We start from the raw sequence: 16322 nt of genomic DNA on the forward strand, positions 1-16322 counted from the left end.
GCTCCAGGAAGGCTGGGAACAAGGGATGTCTGTGCCTGCGGTGATACGTGAAAACCAAGAAAGACAGTTTTTCACAGAGGACTAAACTGGCAAATTCATCACTAAATTATGAAGAGAGCATTATATGCCATATTTCTATACATAAAAGTTTTGTTTTTAACTGACTTTATGTGTGTTCTGGGGCATTCTGTTCCCTACAAATACGTTACAATATACATTAACGTCTCCCTTTTTTCATCTTCAATAGATCTCAATGGGAAATGCATTACATTGATCAGTGCTGGCACTAAGTATGTGGAGCAAACTTTATTTAGAAAGTTGATTACCTCCCTGATTCTTCATTTTCTAATTTTACTTCAAAGTGTTCAGGTATGATAATCACCTTTAAAATTCCCATTTAAAATGCTGTGGACAGTATTGGGAACATAATTCATTTGTCTACATGGATTAAGAGTTATGTTTTGTACCATGCTTCCCCCGTCACATACCACATTCTGGCCACTCTATTCTTTCTGTTTTGTCTACTTGCTATGCTTCCTTCCACTTTGGGGTTCTCACACTTGTTTCCTCTGTCTTGAGCGCTCATCCCAAGTCATAATATCACCTGGTTGACCCCTTTTTCCCCTTCAGGCAATGACATTAAGGTCATCTCCTCAATGTGTACACGTGTGATAAGGCGCTCAAGTCATGTCCAACTCTTTGCCAGGCTCCCCTGTTCATCCACACAATTTAAGTGATCCCACCCTGCCTAAACCAGATTTCCTTTATATTAACTTACTATCTTGGTAACTCAATTATCACAGATGATCTTGTTTCCATATTTGTCTGCTATTGACTCCTGAATCCCTAGCACATAGCAGTTCCGGGGATTCAAGTATTCAGTAACTACTCATATGAAAGAATGAAAGTAGGCAACAAATAAATATTTGAAATTTATAATATTTTAAATATACACCGGCAACTACAACAATTGCAAAATTATTTGGGGAAATCAATTCATCCCACATTTCTGAAAAACAAAAACATGAATAAAAGAAAACTCTCTTAACATCACAACTTTTATTAAACAAGCTCTCTAGGACTGTTTTATCTGAGTTTTCCTAAAGGGCATAAGAATGTACAAAATGAGTAGGTTTCTGTTACCACAAATAATTGTTTTTCAAGGTAACAACAAAAAAAAAGATTGACTATGTGGGAGTCATTCTATCTTCTGGCTGTTAAAATACTAAAAGAAAAAAAATGGTGAAAATTCTTAAAAGTAACATTTCCAATTTTACATGAAAAACAAGCCTGTTGATAAAGAAAGTCTGTTGAAGAGAGGCAAACAAAAACAAGCTATAAATTAGGTCACTAGACTTACAACAATATTTTTGCAGGACGTTTTTATAATTTTTGGCTAGCTTTTAAGCTTGGAATATAAGATGTCCCAGGAGATTAACTGAGCACAGGAATTCAACCTCTGACAGGGTCAAACAGAATGTCCTTTGCGATCCTGGCTGAACATTTACCCACATACTCATGGATCATTCCATTTATCTAAAACCATGGTTTCAATGAGACATTAAGTATTTTATTTTTAATTAGGTATGGTATTAAAACTCTAATTTTCAATGGCACCTATTTCAGGTTATACGGTTTTACATACATATGTTCTCTTTTTTTTTTATTAAGGGAAAACTATTTTATTTACCTAAAACTCTCTTTCTAGTAGCTTTTTCTCCCAACTCTGAAGTTTATTCTAGAAATCTGATTCTTGTAAGATACCATGTTTACTCTAGCCAAGACCATTTATTTTCACGAGAACTTGATTTTTTTTCAAGCATCATCTCCTGAGATTAGTGAAGAATTACAGGGTATATGAAAACATGGTCTAAGAAAATAGGTTTTCTTATAGAAGCCAGAGACACAGTAGCAACTGGGACTGATGTCAGAAACATAAAATCATAAGCAGTATCTGAAGAACTGATGAAATTAAAAGAAAGAAAAGTATTGTAGTACAAATGAACACAGATAAATCCTAGAATTATTTTTAAAAGCACATTTGGCATGCCAAATTTTGAACAGTAATCACTAACTGAAATTAATGTTAGTTTCTCCAAATTATGAGGCAGTTTCCCTGTCCTACAATGACATTAAAATCAAGAAAACCTGGAAAAATAAAAATGGAACCTTGACTGAAGACAAAGATGCTTCAGTAATAATTTTCGCACAAAGCCTAATTCTATGTTGTGCCCCAACCTATTCTTACGTGCTTCTCACAGAAAATGTTATATAAAATAATGTAACAATGCTCAGAAAAAATATGTATCTCTGTCATATTCTATGCTCACATTTTAGCAAATTCACAAAATTAAACAAACATATTCCAAATTAAATATCAAGAGAAGTATTTATTTTACCCAAGTGGTACCGTAAAGTCTAGAGGGTTTGTTACTGACTTCAAGGAAACAGAAAACAACTACAAAGCTAAGTTAAAGGCAACTTTATTACAATACTTTTCCAAACTTCAAAATGCATTCATTACTGAATTTAATCTAATATATAATACATTATATTACAAGATAGAAAGCATTTCTGGTCAGATATTTAGCGTGCATGTATCTCCCAAAACAGAGATTCCTAGAAAGAGCAACAACGCACAATTATTTATATCACTAAGGAAACTATTTCTCTGATGTCACATAAAGAATCATTCATATTGCAGTTTATTTTATGTTCATTACCCTGTTTTAGAAATACAGCAAAGCTATCTTGTCTACATGTTACTAGTTAATATCTAGAAGTTGTTTATACCCTAAATATATCCACCAGCTTAGAGATACTTCCTTTGGTAGAAAATAGGATTTTTAAACTAACCAAACCAAAAGAGCACTTTATTTCCCCACTGCAAATAGAAGCAGAATTCTCTTCTTTCCTTTTTTTAGGAGCCAAATCTGGGCCTCCTGCTCTTCAGACAGCCATCCTCAATAGCTCTTCCTTTAAAACATACCCAAATTATAACAAACTATTTATTCTAATAAAGTCATTTCTATTATATCTTGCCTCTGTATTTGCTTACTTAGAAGTGTTTACAACCCACTTTGAACATTACATAATAATGAACTTAAAAGTAACCTTGGGAAATGTAATAACATAAAGAAAGCATTTTCCCAATTACACAAGGACATTATTTGCTCATCCACTTCTGCTTCAACCAACCAACCCAACTTCACTTACAAAAAGAATTCCTTTTCCAAGGTTACTCCCATAAAAACACATCTAAATCCATTGAATCAATCTAGCTCCTTACTGTTGTCTCTTGGTTTAACATTTGTGGGATACCAAATTGGACAAAACATGTTTATCCTCCTCGTTTTTGAAACAGCAGGAAATGGTTAGAAAAGTATAGAAAGGTTCTATTTTTTCTTTCATAAGGCAAATTTAATACAGATTTGGCTAAGAAGTTGGAGAAAAAGAACAAGTGAATGAAAAGGTATGTGCTGCCTGCTGGGGGAGGGGGGGCAAGCCTCAGAAATCACTGTACGTTAAGAGCACGTGCTGAAACTTCATGGTGCCAGTCACGTAATTTTGTGTATTTGGGACTAAAGACGTGAAGGGGTATCTTTTCCCTGTGGAAATAAAAAGAAAAGAAAAAAGAAAAAGAGATTGATAGAAGAGTTGTAAGAAAGAGAAAGAAAAGTTTCTATATTTAAGATCACCATGCAGAAAACATGCCTTCTAAAAGCTTAATCTCACAGAGCTGTTTGATTTAATAGCAAAGATTTCAAGGGTAGAGCACTTTTAGAAATATGGAAATTAATTTATAGAGCCCTCTCGGAAACTTCAATCTTTGTTCCCCAAATGAAGCAACTGCAAGACACATGAGCTCATTCACAGAGATCCGCAGTGTTAGCAAAGCACCCCCAAACATACCCTTCTGCCCACTTACTTCAATACTGAAGAAAACAGGCCGCAGACAAAAAATTCAGACATTATCAACTAAATTAAAAACCTCTAAATCGTGTATTTAAGTACCACAAAAGGCACCCAAGTTAAGCCCCTAGTTGTAAAGACAAAATGCCATACTATTCCTTTGAAAAGGTGAAAAACAAAAAGAGACCATTCATAAAAGGAAAGCATTCAATTTACCAAAAAATGCACCACTTACTTTGCCTTCTTTGTATTTTCAGCTTCCGACTCTTTCACTGAAATAAAATAAGCAATGTCCAATATCAGTTAGCTTTTTTAACTTTAACTTTTTATTTAAGCAATTACCTTTATCGATCAATACCAAATGGTTAAGTTACCAGAGCCACTAAGAAATTCCTTATTCACTATACTGTTATTGACTGTACTATAGTCAGTACTACAACTATTAATATTTCTATACTTTTTTAACATAACTCTTCTGGGCTGGTTGTTTATTTACAGTACCACTAGGCATAATTTAAAGGCAAACGATTTCAGGAATATTACTATTTCCCAGTAACTGTCCAGCAGTCTAAATGCTACTCTCTGTGGCAAAAAGATACTCATCCATTAGAATCCATAGCTATTTACTTACGATGTTCAGTCCCAGTGATCTGAGCAAGGATTCGGAAAGAACGAGACTGAGTTGTTCCAGTCCTCGGACGCCAGTCTTCAGTATCTTCAATCAGCCTCTTCTTGCTGGCATCGCTGTGAGTAGGTATGTGATAAAACTCGGTATTACGATCCATAATGTGTTTTCTTGGTGGGCTAGGGTTAAGAAGAGAATAAAAAAAGATTAAAATATTTTAAATTACATTAAGGCTAGAGTATGCTCTCCCATATTATTTACAAGTTATACATTTAAGCCTCAATGTTCCTTTTGTATATTTTGCTTTTCTCAAGTATGTGTGACATACACGTGTGTGCTCAGTCATGTTTTTCAGGCATATTCACGTTTTTTTCTTTAAAAAAAAAAGCATCCTTTTAAAAAGTATACTAGGCTTTTTAAGTTTAAAAAAAAGGTACTTATATGATAACATAAAATTATAGTATAAATGTCTATTCAACAGAAAGGTTACCGTTTGGGTGGGATTTTCCTTTTAATTGACAGAAGAAGGCAGCAGAAGAGAGATTTCCAACATAAAGAAAAGGAAAAGAAAAGAATAAGAAAAGAAGGAAAATAATAAGAAATTGTAAAGTCCACAGTAATTAAAATCAAACAATTCAAAATTACTTGTATTATTCATCTTCTGGCTAACAAAACAGATATGAATCATATTCCCAAGCATGGTTAAATACCCCATATGCTGCTAAAATGTGTTGGCTTTCACAAAATTAAATGATCATTTCATCACTAGGCCCCCCAAGAGCCAGGAATAATTTAGTACAGGCCAAATCAGCAATTTCAAACACAATTTTGAAAAGGATCAGAACTGTTATTTTCTATAGTATTCTCATTTATGTGTATAGATATCCCTCACCTAAACAAAGTTAGGTGCAGGATCATCAATCTGAAGAGATGTAGTGTTACACAAATGAAATGGAAACAAATGAAATATTTATCAAAAGACCAAGATACAAATTGTGGCTCTGTGACTTTTCAAATACAAAATTTTGGACAAGTCAATCTCACTGAGTCTCAGTTTTTTCATTTATAAAATAAAAATATCATGAACAAAGTAGCACTGTCTTCGGGGTTAAATGAAATAATATATATGAAAGGGATTGCAAACTAGAGAGTTCAAGAACCTTGAGTTTGCTAAGAATATTCATTTTTCTATTAAGAAAGCATAAATGTTAAGGAATTTACAATGTACATTATTATAACACTTTAAGATCTAGGTAACTTTATAAATACTCCCCCTTCTCAACATCTCCAGGCAAAATAGGATAAATACTAATGAATTTCGAGTTTCAATTCAGAAGAGAAACAGGAACCAGAGTATGGACTTGCAGACACCCAGCACAAGATGCAAGCAGAGAAGGTGCCCTCAGAATGTCAGATGTGCATGGAAACACCTGTTAGATTAACTCACTGCTAGAAAATCCTACTGCTATCGGAATGTCACACGACTGCTGTCATTTTAACAGGGATACAATCAAAACCTGTCACAGTACACATTTCTGCCCCAGTGAGAAGACAGAATTAACATTAATACTAGCTGTGCAGTCAGACAATAGTTCTAAGCATACATCTTCTACTCAGTGTATATTTTATGCAAGTCATTTAACTTCTCCAAGTTTCAATATTTCCCTTCTAAGATATGGGGATTTTATCTACCTTAAAGGATTGTTTTGAGAAATAATAAGATAGGTAAGGTAGGTAAAATGTTTCCTGGAGTAGGTAACAAAAAGTAATCACATAATGGTGTTCTTTTATGATTACTAGAAAAATTATCTGCAATGCATATTCTAAGACCATAAATCATCTAGGGCTTCCCTGGTGGCTCAGACAGTAACGAATCTGCCTGCAATGCAGGAGACCGTGGTTCCATCCCTGGGTTGGGAAGGGAATGGCTACCCATTCCAACATTCTTGCCTGGAGAATTCCGTGGACAGAAGAGCCTGGTGGGCTATAGGAATATATATTCATAGATGTATATAAATCATCTGTATATACATAACAGAATAGTATTTATATATAATACTAATAATAGCATTTTAATGCTATTAATATTTAATGATTATGTTTAATAGTAATTCAAATTATTTATGATAAAATTTCAATAACCTGGAAGTGAAATACCTGAAATACCTTTCACTAATAGTGAATAAAATCTCCTAGTTCTTTTATAAATAATTTTTTAAATTAGAAAATAATATTATTTCATAAATACACTGTCTTTGACAGATTCCTAAACAGACAACACCTTATCTTATGCAATTATTTGAAAAACTATTTTTAAGCTACTAAACTTATAGTTTTAAATTTCTCTATAATCAGTAAGTGTTGTTTATTCTTAAATGGTGCCAGCTGCAGGTATTTTATCCTCTATAAAAGGTTTGGATTATAAAAATACAAAAGAAAAAATGTCTAACTAGGACACTAAGATTAATAAAATCACACCACTTAAGAATATTTTTTAGCTACGACACACTTGAAAAAGTATAGCACATCTTAGACTCTGCGACATTCACCATAGCTTACGTTCTGTGCCGAGTGATAGAAAGTTTCTAAACATTTACTGGCTTTGACACTCTAGACTCTTATGATTAAGATTAAATAAGGGAATAATATGAATTTTATTTTTTAAATTCATTTGGGATAGAACATACTATCAAGAGCAAATAATTTATTTCAAAATAGACATTAAAAGTAGCAAGTTTATTCAAATTAAAAAAAAATATATTAACCAAGGGAGGCCCCACCTACATCTCTGACTCCAGTATCTGCTGTCTGTAATACCTATCCATCTTCCTGAAAATTTAGACAAGTTTTTCCACTGCAGAAGTGTGGGTTTTCTAAACACACCCACTAATTCGTATGAAGTTCTCTGACGTGAAAAGCAAGTTTCCTAGTTTCCTCAGCATATCCGAAAATGCTAAGCAATGAGAAGACACTAGTAAAATTTGATGATGGTGTTAAGTTGAAAGCCAGATGAAAAGTTTACACAGACAATGATGAAAATTAGAAAGAAACCACTGATTAGGTACTTACACGGTGCCAGGGTTACTGAAGGAGGAATAATACACACAAAAAGAGATGTGATAGAGGGGAAAAGACATTGAAGTTCCCAGGATGATGGAAAACATAGATGAGGCCAAAAAAAGAAGAAACAAATGAAATAAAATTCAAAACACTGAATTTACATGAAAATTAAGATGTTACACCAAACATCATGCTTCAAAATAATTATGTAAAAGGCAGACAAAAATGAACAAGTGTTAGTTGAAATTCTATTACATTGTTATTATTTGGATAACAGTTTTATCTATGCTGCTTGTTTCCAAAAACACTGAAAAATAATTTGTGTATTAATGCTAGATCAAGCCTCAAGTTACTAATACCAAGAGAGAAAGATCTAATATTTAAAATATTTTCCTTGTTGTTGTTGTTTAGTTGCTAAGTCGTGTCTGACTCTTTGGCAACCCCATGGACTGTAGCCTGCCAGGCTCCTCTGTCCATGGGATCTCCCAGGCAAGATTACTGGAGTGGATTGCCATTTCTTTCTCCAAGGGATTTTGCTGACCCAGGGATCAAACCTGCGTCTCCTGCATTGCAGGCAGATTCTTTACCACTGAGCTACCAGGAAGCCTCAGATATTTTTTTCTAGGTTTCTATAAAATTTATTTTATCCTACAATGTGGCTAACAAAAGTCAGAGATTAAAATATAAATTAGATGTCAGATGTAGAAACAGATCGTTTTAAAATCACTTTAAAAATTAGAGCAGACTAAGAGAAAATCTTTCATTCTCACATAATATAACAAGTATATATTAACAAGTATAGTCTTCTCAGATGAATTATTCTGAACCATACATTACAAGGGAATGATACACTTTTGAACATTTCCTCTTATTTTTTAAAATGTAGTGATCCTGATGAAAAACATATGAATGAAGCAGTGGGTCATTAATAATGGGCTCTTACTCAATTTTCATACTCTCCCCTGTCTGTTATTACCACAGCCCTCATGCAAAAGCAAATCCCAGGAAGTTTGGAAGTGATTTGTAGGAACTCCAGAGTACTATATTAGTAGCAGCATAATTACTGCCCAGAAAGACATGTCTGATATATGGTAAAAGGACTAGGTTAATAACACCTAAAGAGGGAAAATAAAATTCATTTACATAGCCTATTAAGTATCGGATCATTAAAAACAAACATATTCACATTCCATTATATATAAAGAAGACAAGTATTAACTCTATATAGTTTCTCAACACATTGTTGAATCAATTCTACTACAACAAAGTTTAGTCAGAGTAAGTAAAAATTCATTATAAATGTAGTAAGAAAAAATGCCTACCACTTTGAATGCTAAGACTGTACAGTGAAGCTAAGCTGTATTTCCACATCAAAGTCAGTGTCATAAACTCAATAGAGGGCTGAGTTTTGCTGAGTGGGGGGTGAGACATGGGATTAAGTTAATCTCAGTAATTTATGAGTATTTACTCTTCTCTAAGCCCTATTATTCAATGAAAAGTACTCTCTCCTCTGCCTTGACACTTCAAATAGTAGAGAAACAGTTCTGCAAAAAAACCTCCTCTGACCAGAATAAAATCTTAGAAATATATTTGAACATTGCAAAGTTTGAGAAAGAAGTTTTATGTCAAAATGAAGTTGTGGGGGTGGAGGCATTCTATAATGTGGTGAGGGGTAAGCAGAAGAGGGTTGATTGGTTAAAGTCTAAAGATGTCCATTTTAATATGCTGAAAAGGTATTTTCATGAATTTTAACAGTGTGTCCAAGTGGAATAGCCCATCATACAACACAGTGGCATCTGTGCCGATGGGGCAATCAGACTGACATGGCTTTTCACCCTGACTATGCTGCCCACTCCCTCTATGCCTGGACAAGCTGCAACCCCCAGGAGCTTCTTTTGCCTCAACAGTGAAACAGACGACATTCTCTATCTTTGGATAGAGATATGTCTATCCAATGGATACTTCTCTATCTTTCAGACTTCCTGTAGTGGCATATGTTTACATGCTCTTGAAAGCACTTTGATAACTATACAAATAGAAATTTGTTGTTGGAATAGATCCTCCAGCTGGTCTATATAAAAAAAGTACCATTAAACCCAACTGTAGTTTATGCACATTATTCATTTGTGTAGTTTCAAGTCACTCAATTTATCAAAACTATAACCATTAAAAACAAACACTAATTCAAAGTAACAGAAATAAGTTCAGGTCACAACAGGTGACAGAGCAAGACACACCAAATTTGGCTTCAAAAATCCCTAGGCTCCAATCTTAGCTCTATCACTTACAAGCTGCATGCTTAGAAAATTAAGTAACTTCTCAAGGTTCAAAGTTTAAATGAGAATTCAATCATATACTGCAGTTAAAAGCATATAGCACAATGCATAGTAATATTTAGTAATTTAATGAATATTATCCTTGAATTTTAAAAAATATACATGTGGTTATTTTTTCAAGTCCCATTTCCCCCCCCTTACAAGTCAAATTATTACACTGGAATCTTATAACTAGTGAAAGCCTTTGTGTAACAAGAATTTAACTTGAAGTAGACAATCAATAAATCAGGGTTTGGGGATGTTTCTCTAGTGCACTGGTGTATAATATTCTTATATGACTGGAACATGTTCCTTGATGTGAAGTGAAAGTCGCTCAGTCATGTCCAACTCTTTGCGATCCCATGGATTATACAGTCCATGGAATTCTCAATGCCAAAATACTGGAGTGGGTAGCCTTTCCCTTCTCCAGGGCATCTTCCCAGCCCAGGGATACAACCTAGGTCTCCCCACATTGTGGGTGGATTCTTTACCAGCTGAGCCACAAGGGAAGCCCTATTCAATTAGTGAGATCATAACCATACTGGAATAAAGTTCTCTAACTTAATAATAATAATAATTATTATTATTCAATAGCTAATTCCCTCAAGTGTGTCTAAGATATTCCATATTTTCAATTCTACTCTAGAGTATGATCAGGAAATTTCAGCATATGCTCAGAACACAAAATAAAGTTCTTGTCTAATGTGATTTTTATCAACTTTAGAGCTAGCAATCACTAGTTTATCATCAATACCAACAGACACAAAGTTTTGACGTGGTGATTTCCAATGACTATGCCAAATACCTGTGACATTTAACTAACTGCAAAGGTGTACAGACCTTCTATCAGCCAATGACACACAACTGCATACATGATGTTCTACGTCTTTCAGCAACACTGGCTGAAAAATCAAAAAGGTTCTTAGAGATTTTACTGGGGAAATACTGGGTTTTGATATGAATTTGGAAGTCAACTCAGTTTTATAATATAGACTATTCACTAGTGGCACATGTATTTATGCTTTCTCTTCTGTCTTTCTCGTCTAACAGTCTTGACTACTACAGATTACCTGCAACATAACCTCTTTTAAACTGTTACACAGCAAACCCCACATACACTTCATGACAAAAGTTGAACACTACTATTTATTACCATAAAGCAATTCACCACAGCATAGCAATGCAAACAAAACTTATTGAAAAGACTAAATGTGGTTATTTTAAATTACAGCTCTTTTGCAAAATTTAACTTAATTTTGCAAAGATCGGGCATTCATGCTGTTTACTCATATATAAATCACCATATTTCCTCTCCAGTTATGTGGATACTAACTTTGTCACTTTTGTTTTCTGCAAAGAGAAAAGCATTTAAAAATATTACTACCATAGCATATTTGGTATCTTTCAAGGCCAGGTTCATCAAAATACCACATACGAACTGTTAGAAGAGACTGCAGTCCAATGAAATTAAAATTAATAAAGAATGTATGAAAGACTTACCTCTTGAAAGCAGTGGCACATTATAATGCAAGAGCATATGGAAAGGAAAAAGGTAAATCACTTAAACTACTTGATGCAAAATAGATTCCCTTCCAGTTTGGAATATAAAACTCTATTTTGCTCTAAATAGAGTAAGTGAAAAGTGAATTAGCTCAGTCGTGTTCGACTCTTTGCAACCCCGTGGACTGTAGCCTACCAGGCTCTTCCCTCCATGGGATTCTCCAGGCAAGAGTACTGGAGTGGGTTGCCATTTCCTTCTCCAGGGGATCTTCCCAACCCAGGGATCAAACCCGGGTCTCCCGCATTGCAGGCAGACGCTTTAACCTCTGAGCCACCTGGGAAGCTGTGGCTTTCCCTCAAAGTAGAGTAAGGAGAGTAATAAAGAAAATAATAAGCCAAGACTACAAATTCATATATGAAGAAGATGGACTATAAATTTCTAAAAAGTGCCTCGTTCCATTATTATTTGTAAGAAGGAACAAGAGTGCTAGCATAGTATTATTGATATTCCAAAAATATCAACATAGTTGTTAGATTTCATACTATTAGGATAACTATTTCTCAGTAATTATGCATAATTCATAAGTACTTGTTGTGTCTTATGTTTATTATAAAACTAAATAAATTTGAGTGGGACACCTATAAAACCTAATAGTCCTCCTGCTTTGAATAAAAACATAATCTATCCATTTAACTTTACATCCTTCTAAACTCCTAAATTTTTGGTTACTGGCAATTAGGTTTTAAAATAAAGAGTAATAAAAAGTAGCAACTCTCAACTGTGATAGACATTTTTTGCAATCATTTGTAACACTATAAAAATATGGAAAATTCAATAATCACACATTTAGTAAAAAGGCTGACAGTGATTTCAGGAAAAGAGTTTGACACCTGATGTAGGAAATATATTCATTAATACCACAAAACATCTGCTTTTCAAAATGACGTCACTGACTAGTGAATAGTAAAATGTGAGCTTTAGTTTTTGATTTCTCTGATCTAAATGTAGTAAGAGAAACAGCAGAAAGAGCACTTGCAAATTTGTCTACAGAATTTCACAAACACCACACTTTTGTTTTCATAGTAATCAAGTTTTCATTGTGCTAACACATCGGGTCAACACCCGAAATTAAGCTACTTTTAAATGCAATCAATTTACAAATGCAAAGCAGTAACTTGCTTGTTAATGATGCAAAATATGTAATACTCCCTTTTGTCCTGAATCTTGGACAGTGCAGGACACCAGACGTGTGCTCAATAACTACATGTCAATTGACTAAGAAACCACTGTAAAGTCCCTGTAACTATATCACTGCCTACAAAGTTGAAAATAAGTCATTTCAGGAATTACCAAAGCTATACCCATAAAACACAAAGTTTCAACTTAGTGTTTTCAATATAATAGTTTTCTGTAACCTCAGTTTTGCTTTTATCTCTACAATTTCTATTAAGAAGCCTTCCTTATAAAATTTTATGAAATGTTAGGAAGGAGAAAAGATTTTAACTTGAACACTTCCTTCAAAAGAAGTATTTTTTTCCTACTGAACCTGGAATTTAACAAACAAAATAAACTTCTGCTTTTAGTCTTCCATGAGACTAGGATTTGATAGGCAGCATCTGTCTTTTCAGGGGGCTTCCCAGATGGGTCAGCAGTAAAGAATCTGCCTGCAATGCAGGAGACACAGGCTCGATCCCTACACTGGGAAGATCCCCTGGAGAAAAAAATAACAACCCTCTCCAGTACTCTTGCCTGGGAAATCCAATGGATAGAGGAGCCCGGCGGGCTACAGTCCTGCAACCTGGTGGGTTGCAAAGAGTTAGACACAATTCAGCACACACACATCTGTCTTTTCAAGATATCTACTTTGGTTACTCTAAAATCTATTATCTTAAAATAGACAAATCCGAAAAATGACAACCAAATGCACCTCAACACTACATACTATTTATCTTCCTCATATGAGAGAAATAACTTTCTTTGAAAGGTACTAGTTTTCCTCAGTGTATACATCAAAACTTTCAAAAGTCACCCACAACCACAAAACCACACATAGGGCCCAGGAGCTGTCCTTCCAGACTTGCTCCTTTCTCTCAGCAGCAGCCTGGAACCCTGCCACCTTCTTTTTCAAAGCCCCCAAGTTGCCATGGGAACAGTCCTATGAAAGCACAGCCCCTTCATTACATGAATTAACATTCAGAAGGGATTATCTCAGAAAGGACCTAACTACACAATTATTTTAATTATATTTTCCTGGGAACTGACATTGGTTAAAAACAATCACACATGCAGATTATTTCCTTTTAAAAGACACTTTTGTCACAATAAATCTGATCAAAATGACTTTACAGAAATGACTTTGGTTTAAAGGATAGTCACTGGATTCCAAAAATAAAATAACCATCTATAAATGATGGCTACTGAAAACAGACTTCAATTTTTAAAAAAATCTGTGCCACAAAAAAAGAGGAAAATTATAAGGAATGGATTCTCAGAAAGTTATTATAACATTATATATTCAGTGTCCACTGCTTTAAATCTATTCATTTTAGAAAAATGTTTACAATGAAAGTATTCTCTAATTTGCTTCTGATGTTTTTAAGCATCCGTGAATGTTACTGTCCTCTCATTACTGTTTGCTTTTAAAGACTAAATTTCAGTGTAAGTTTATCTGAAAAGAATGTGGCTTAGCTAGCTGACCTAAGCTAATGCATCATACATAGACATGAGTCAAAACTAAATTTGTTTTCTGTCTTCAGAATACTTCCTAGAAATAAGCTTCTTACAAGCTTCTCATTTCCTCTCTCTTTAGCATGAGATACATAAGCTGACACAACTGCAACCATTCTATTTCAACTTTTGGTGACTCATAAAAGAACGGAAAAATTGAGAAAGAAAGATTCAAGATTTGCCTTGCATTATAAGGGCCAGCTGCTCCACGTTGTTCCAGACTTGGAGAAAAAGAGTTACAGAGTCCGTTACATGATTCATACCAGGTCAAGATGCATAATTAGGTTTGGATTAACCTATAATTGCCTTGCAGAGAGTGGTGTATTGTATATAACATAAAGCTACATTACATGTTAATGAAGCAGATGAAACTTCATTTCCCTTCTCTCAGAGAACAGCTGATTTGGGGGTGGGTGGAGATTAAGTGCTGCCTGGAAACTGCCTGAAAGAAGAGTTTGATAAGAGCAGAAAGCACCCGCGGCCACCTACCCATTTTGCTGTTTACTGTCACCCTGGGATCCTCTTCTCTGTCCCTCCGCTAGCTCCTGGGCAGTCTCGGCACACACGCTGGTGACTGTGGGCTGCCGTGGGACATTAACTGCAGGTTTACCAGCGTTCAGCGCAGATGACCGCTGGTCAGCACTAAGATTGGTATTAGCATGCGGTCCAGATGCAGCGAATGGGGGAGAAGTGACAGCGGCCACGGGTGGAGGGGAAGCATGTGATGAAGTGGTCGCGTGGGCTGGGGTGAAGGCAGACGATGGTGATGGGATGGATGTGACTTTTGGTGAAGACACAGAACCAAAGGGCCGCGGGGCCTTATTGTAGGCCATGTTGGTTGTGGAAGTGACTTTGGACACAGCAGGAGATGGAATGGGCACAGGTTTAACTACTTCTTTAGGTTCTCCCTATGTAAAATAAAAATAAACATACACAAAACACGGCAAAGACATGCAAAACAGATCCACTGAAAAGAACACACAGCTAGTTTATAAAAAGACAAACACAATTATGTTAGCAGGCCAAACTTTACACGTTTCCAGATAAAATATTAGCATGCATGCTAACTGGTCTCAACATGCATAACACAGATGCACATACTGAGTAAATAAATGTTTTTTAAAAAATGAAAGGAGTTCAAAATATTTAGGAAATAGATTAGGAAAGTTATCAAAAAGCCTAAAGGCCAACGTAAGTGTCAATTTAGACATATTCCAAAGGAAAAAATTTTAATACCCCACAGTAAACAAAACATCACTAATCAAAACATTTATTTTAAAATATCCGGAGTCTCAACTACAATTCCATCTTTTAAACACGTTTAATTACTCTCCAGAGTTCAATTATTTGATTCATGCAGAAGCAGCTGGACATTTCTAATTCTTCAATCAAAAAAAAAAGAAGGAATGTTCATTTCCATCTGATTCAGAAATGTGAACATTCTAATTATTTTGATTCAAGAAATTGCTCCTTAAAAATAAAACACAAAACAAATGAAACAAAATCAATCCTTTCCCTTTTCTACAGTCCACCTATTACTCTCTCTGGAATGTTTTGAGATATCACTAAAGATGGAATAAAATTCTTCCCTTTTCCAAAATAAATATTCAAAAGTAACAGAAGGAAAAAAAAAGAAGATCTTAAATGTTTCTTCACAGACATCAAAGAAAAAAATAACAACTAAGATCAATTCCACCTAAAATTAACAGAATTTGTGTTTGCAAACCCCTATTGCAAAGTAAGTGTGAATTTAAAAATAAACCCAGCTTAATCTTCTGTGATATTCAAGAATAAGTCCTTATCATCTCAAAAGAAAAACAATCGAATTCTATAAAAAGTACACAATGGTAGCTCTATTATGTTTAACTTAAAGGAAGAAAAAGTAATCTAATCTTATAGAAATAATAAAGCTGAGGGGGATAAAGTAACTTAATGCCTCAGGGAATCAATATGAGCAAATTCACTAAAAAGGCACAAGTAAAATTAAGGAGAAATCCCCCCAAAGCACAAAACCAGATGTAAATGAACAATGCTTTGGGACAATTTGAAGATATATATATATATATATAAAAAATAGGGTACTTGCCAAAAACCTAATCCAAGAATACTCTGAAAATATAGTTTAAAAATGTAATTTAGTATTACCATTAAACTGTCATTAAAGACTTACTGTGACATTCAT

The 16322-nt window shown here is 34.5% G+C and overlaps 1 protein-coding gene across 10 annotated transcripts in view; it reads right to left on the bottom strand.

Annotated features, from left to right (window-relative positions):
• Positions 1-16322, bottom strand: part of PDLIM5 (PDZ and LIM domain 5) — a 238703-nt gene that overhangs the window by 90311 nt on the left and 132070 nt on the right. For 2 of the 10 annotated variants that reach the window (XM_004009699.5, XM_042251236.2), the window contains exons 5-8: positions 14630-14721; positions 5028-5045; positions 4544-4716; positions 4148-4184 (exon numbers count right to left, since the gene is read on the bottom strand). In XM_004009699.5, coding sequence (XP_004009748.1) covers positions 4148-4184; positions 4544-4716; positions 5028-5045; positions 14630-14721 — 320 coding nt within the window. Of the gene's footprint in view, positions 1-2467; positions 3609-4147; positions 4185-4543; positions 4717-5027; positions 5046-7606; positions 7622-11245; positions 11263-14629; positions 15049-16322 lie in introns of those variants that run through there. The other 8 variants (XM_004009692.4, XM_060416872.1, XM_060416871.1 and 5 more) reach the window with 8 other exon arrangements.

This window comes from Ovis aries, chromosome 6 (genome assembly GCF_016772045.2).
Source record: "Ovis aries strain OAR_USU_Benz2616 breed Rambouillet chromosome 6, ARS-UI_Ramb_v3.0, whole genome shotgun sequence".
NCBI lineage: Eukaryota > Metazoa > Chordata > Mammalia > Artiodactyla > Bovidae > Ovis > Ovis aries.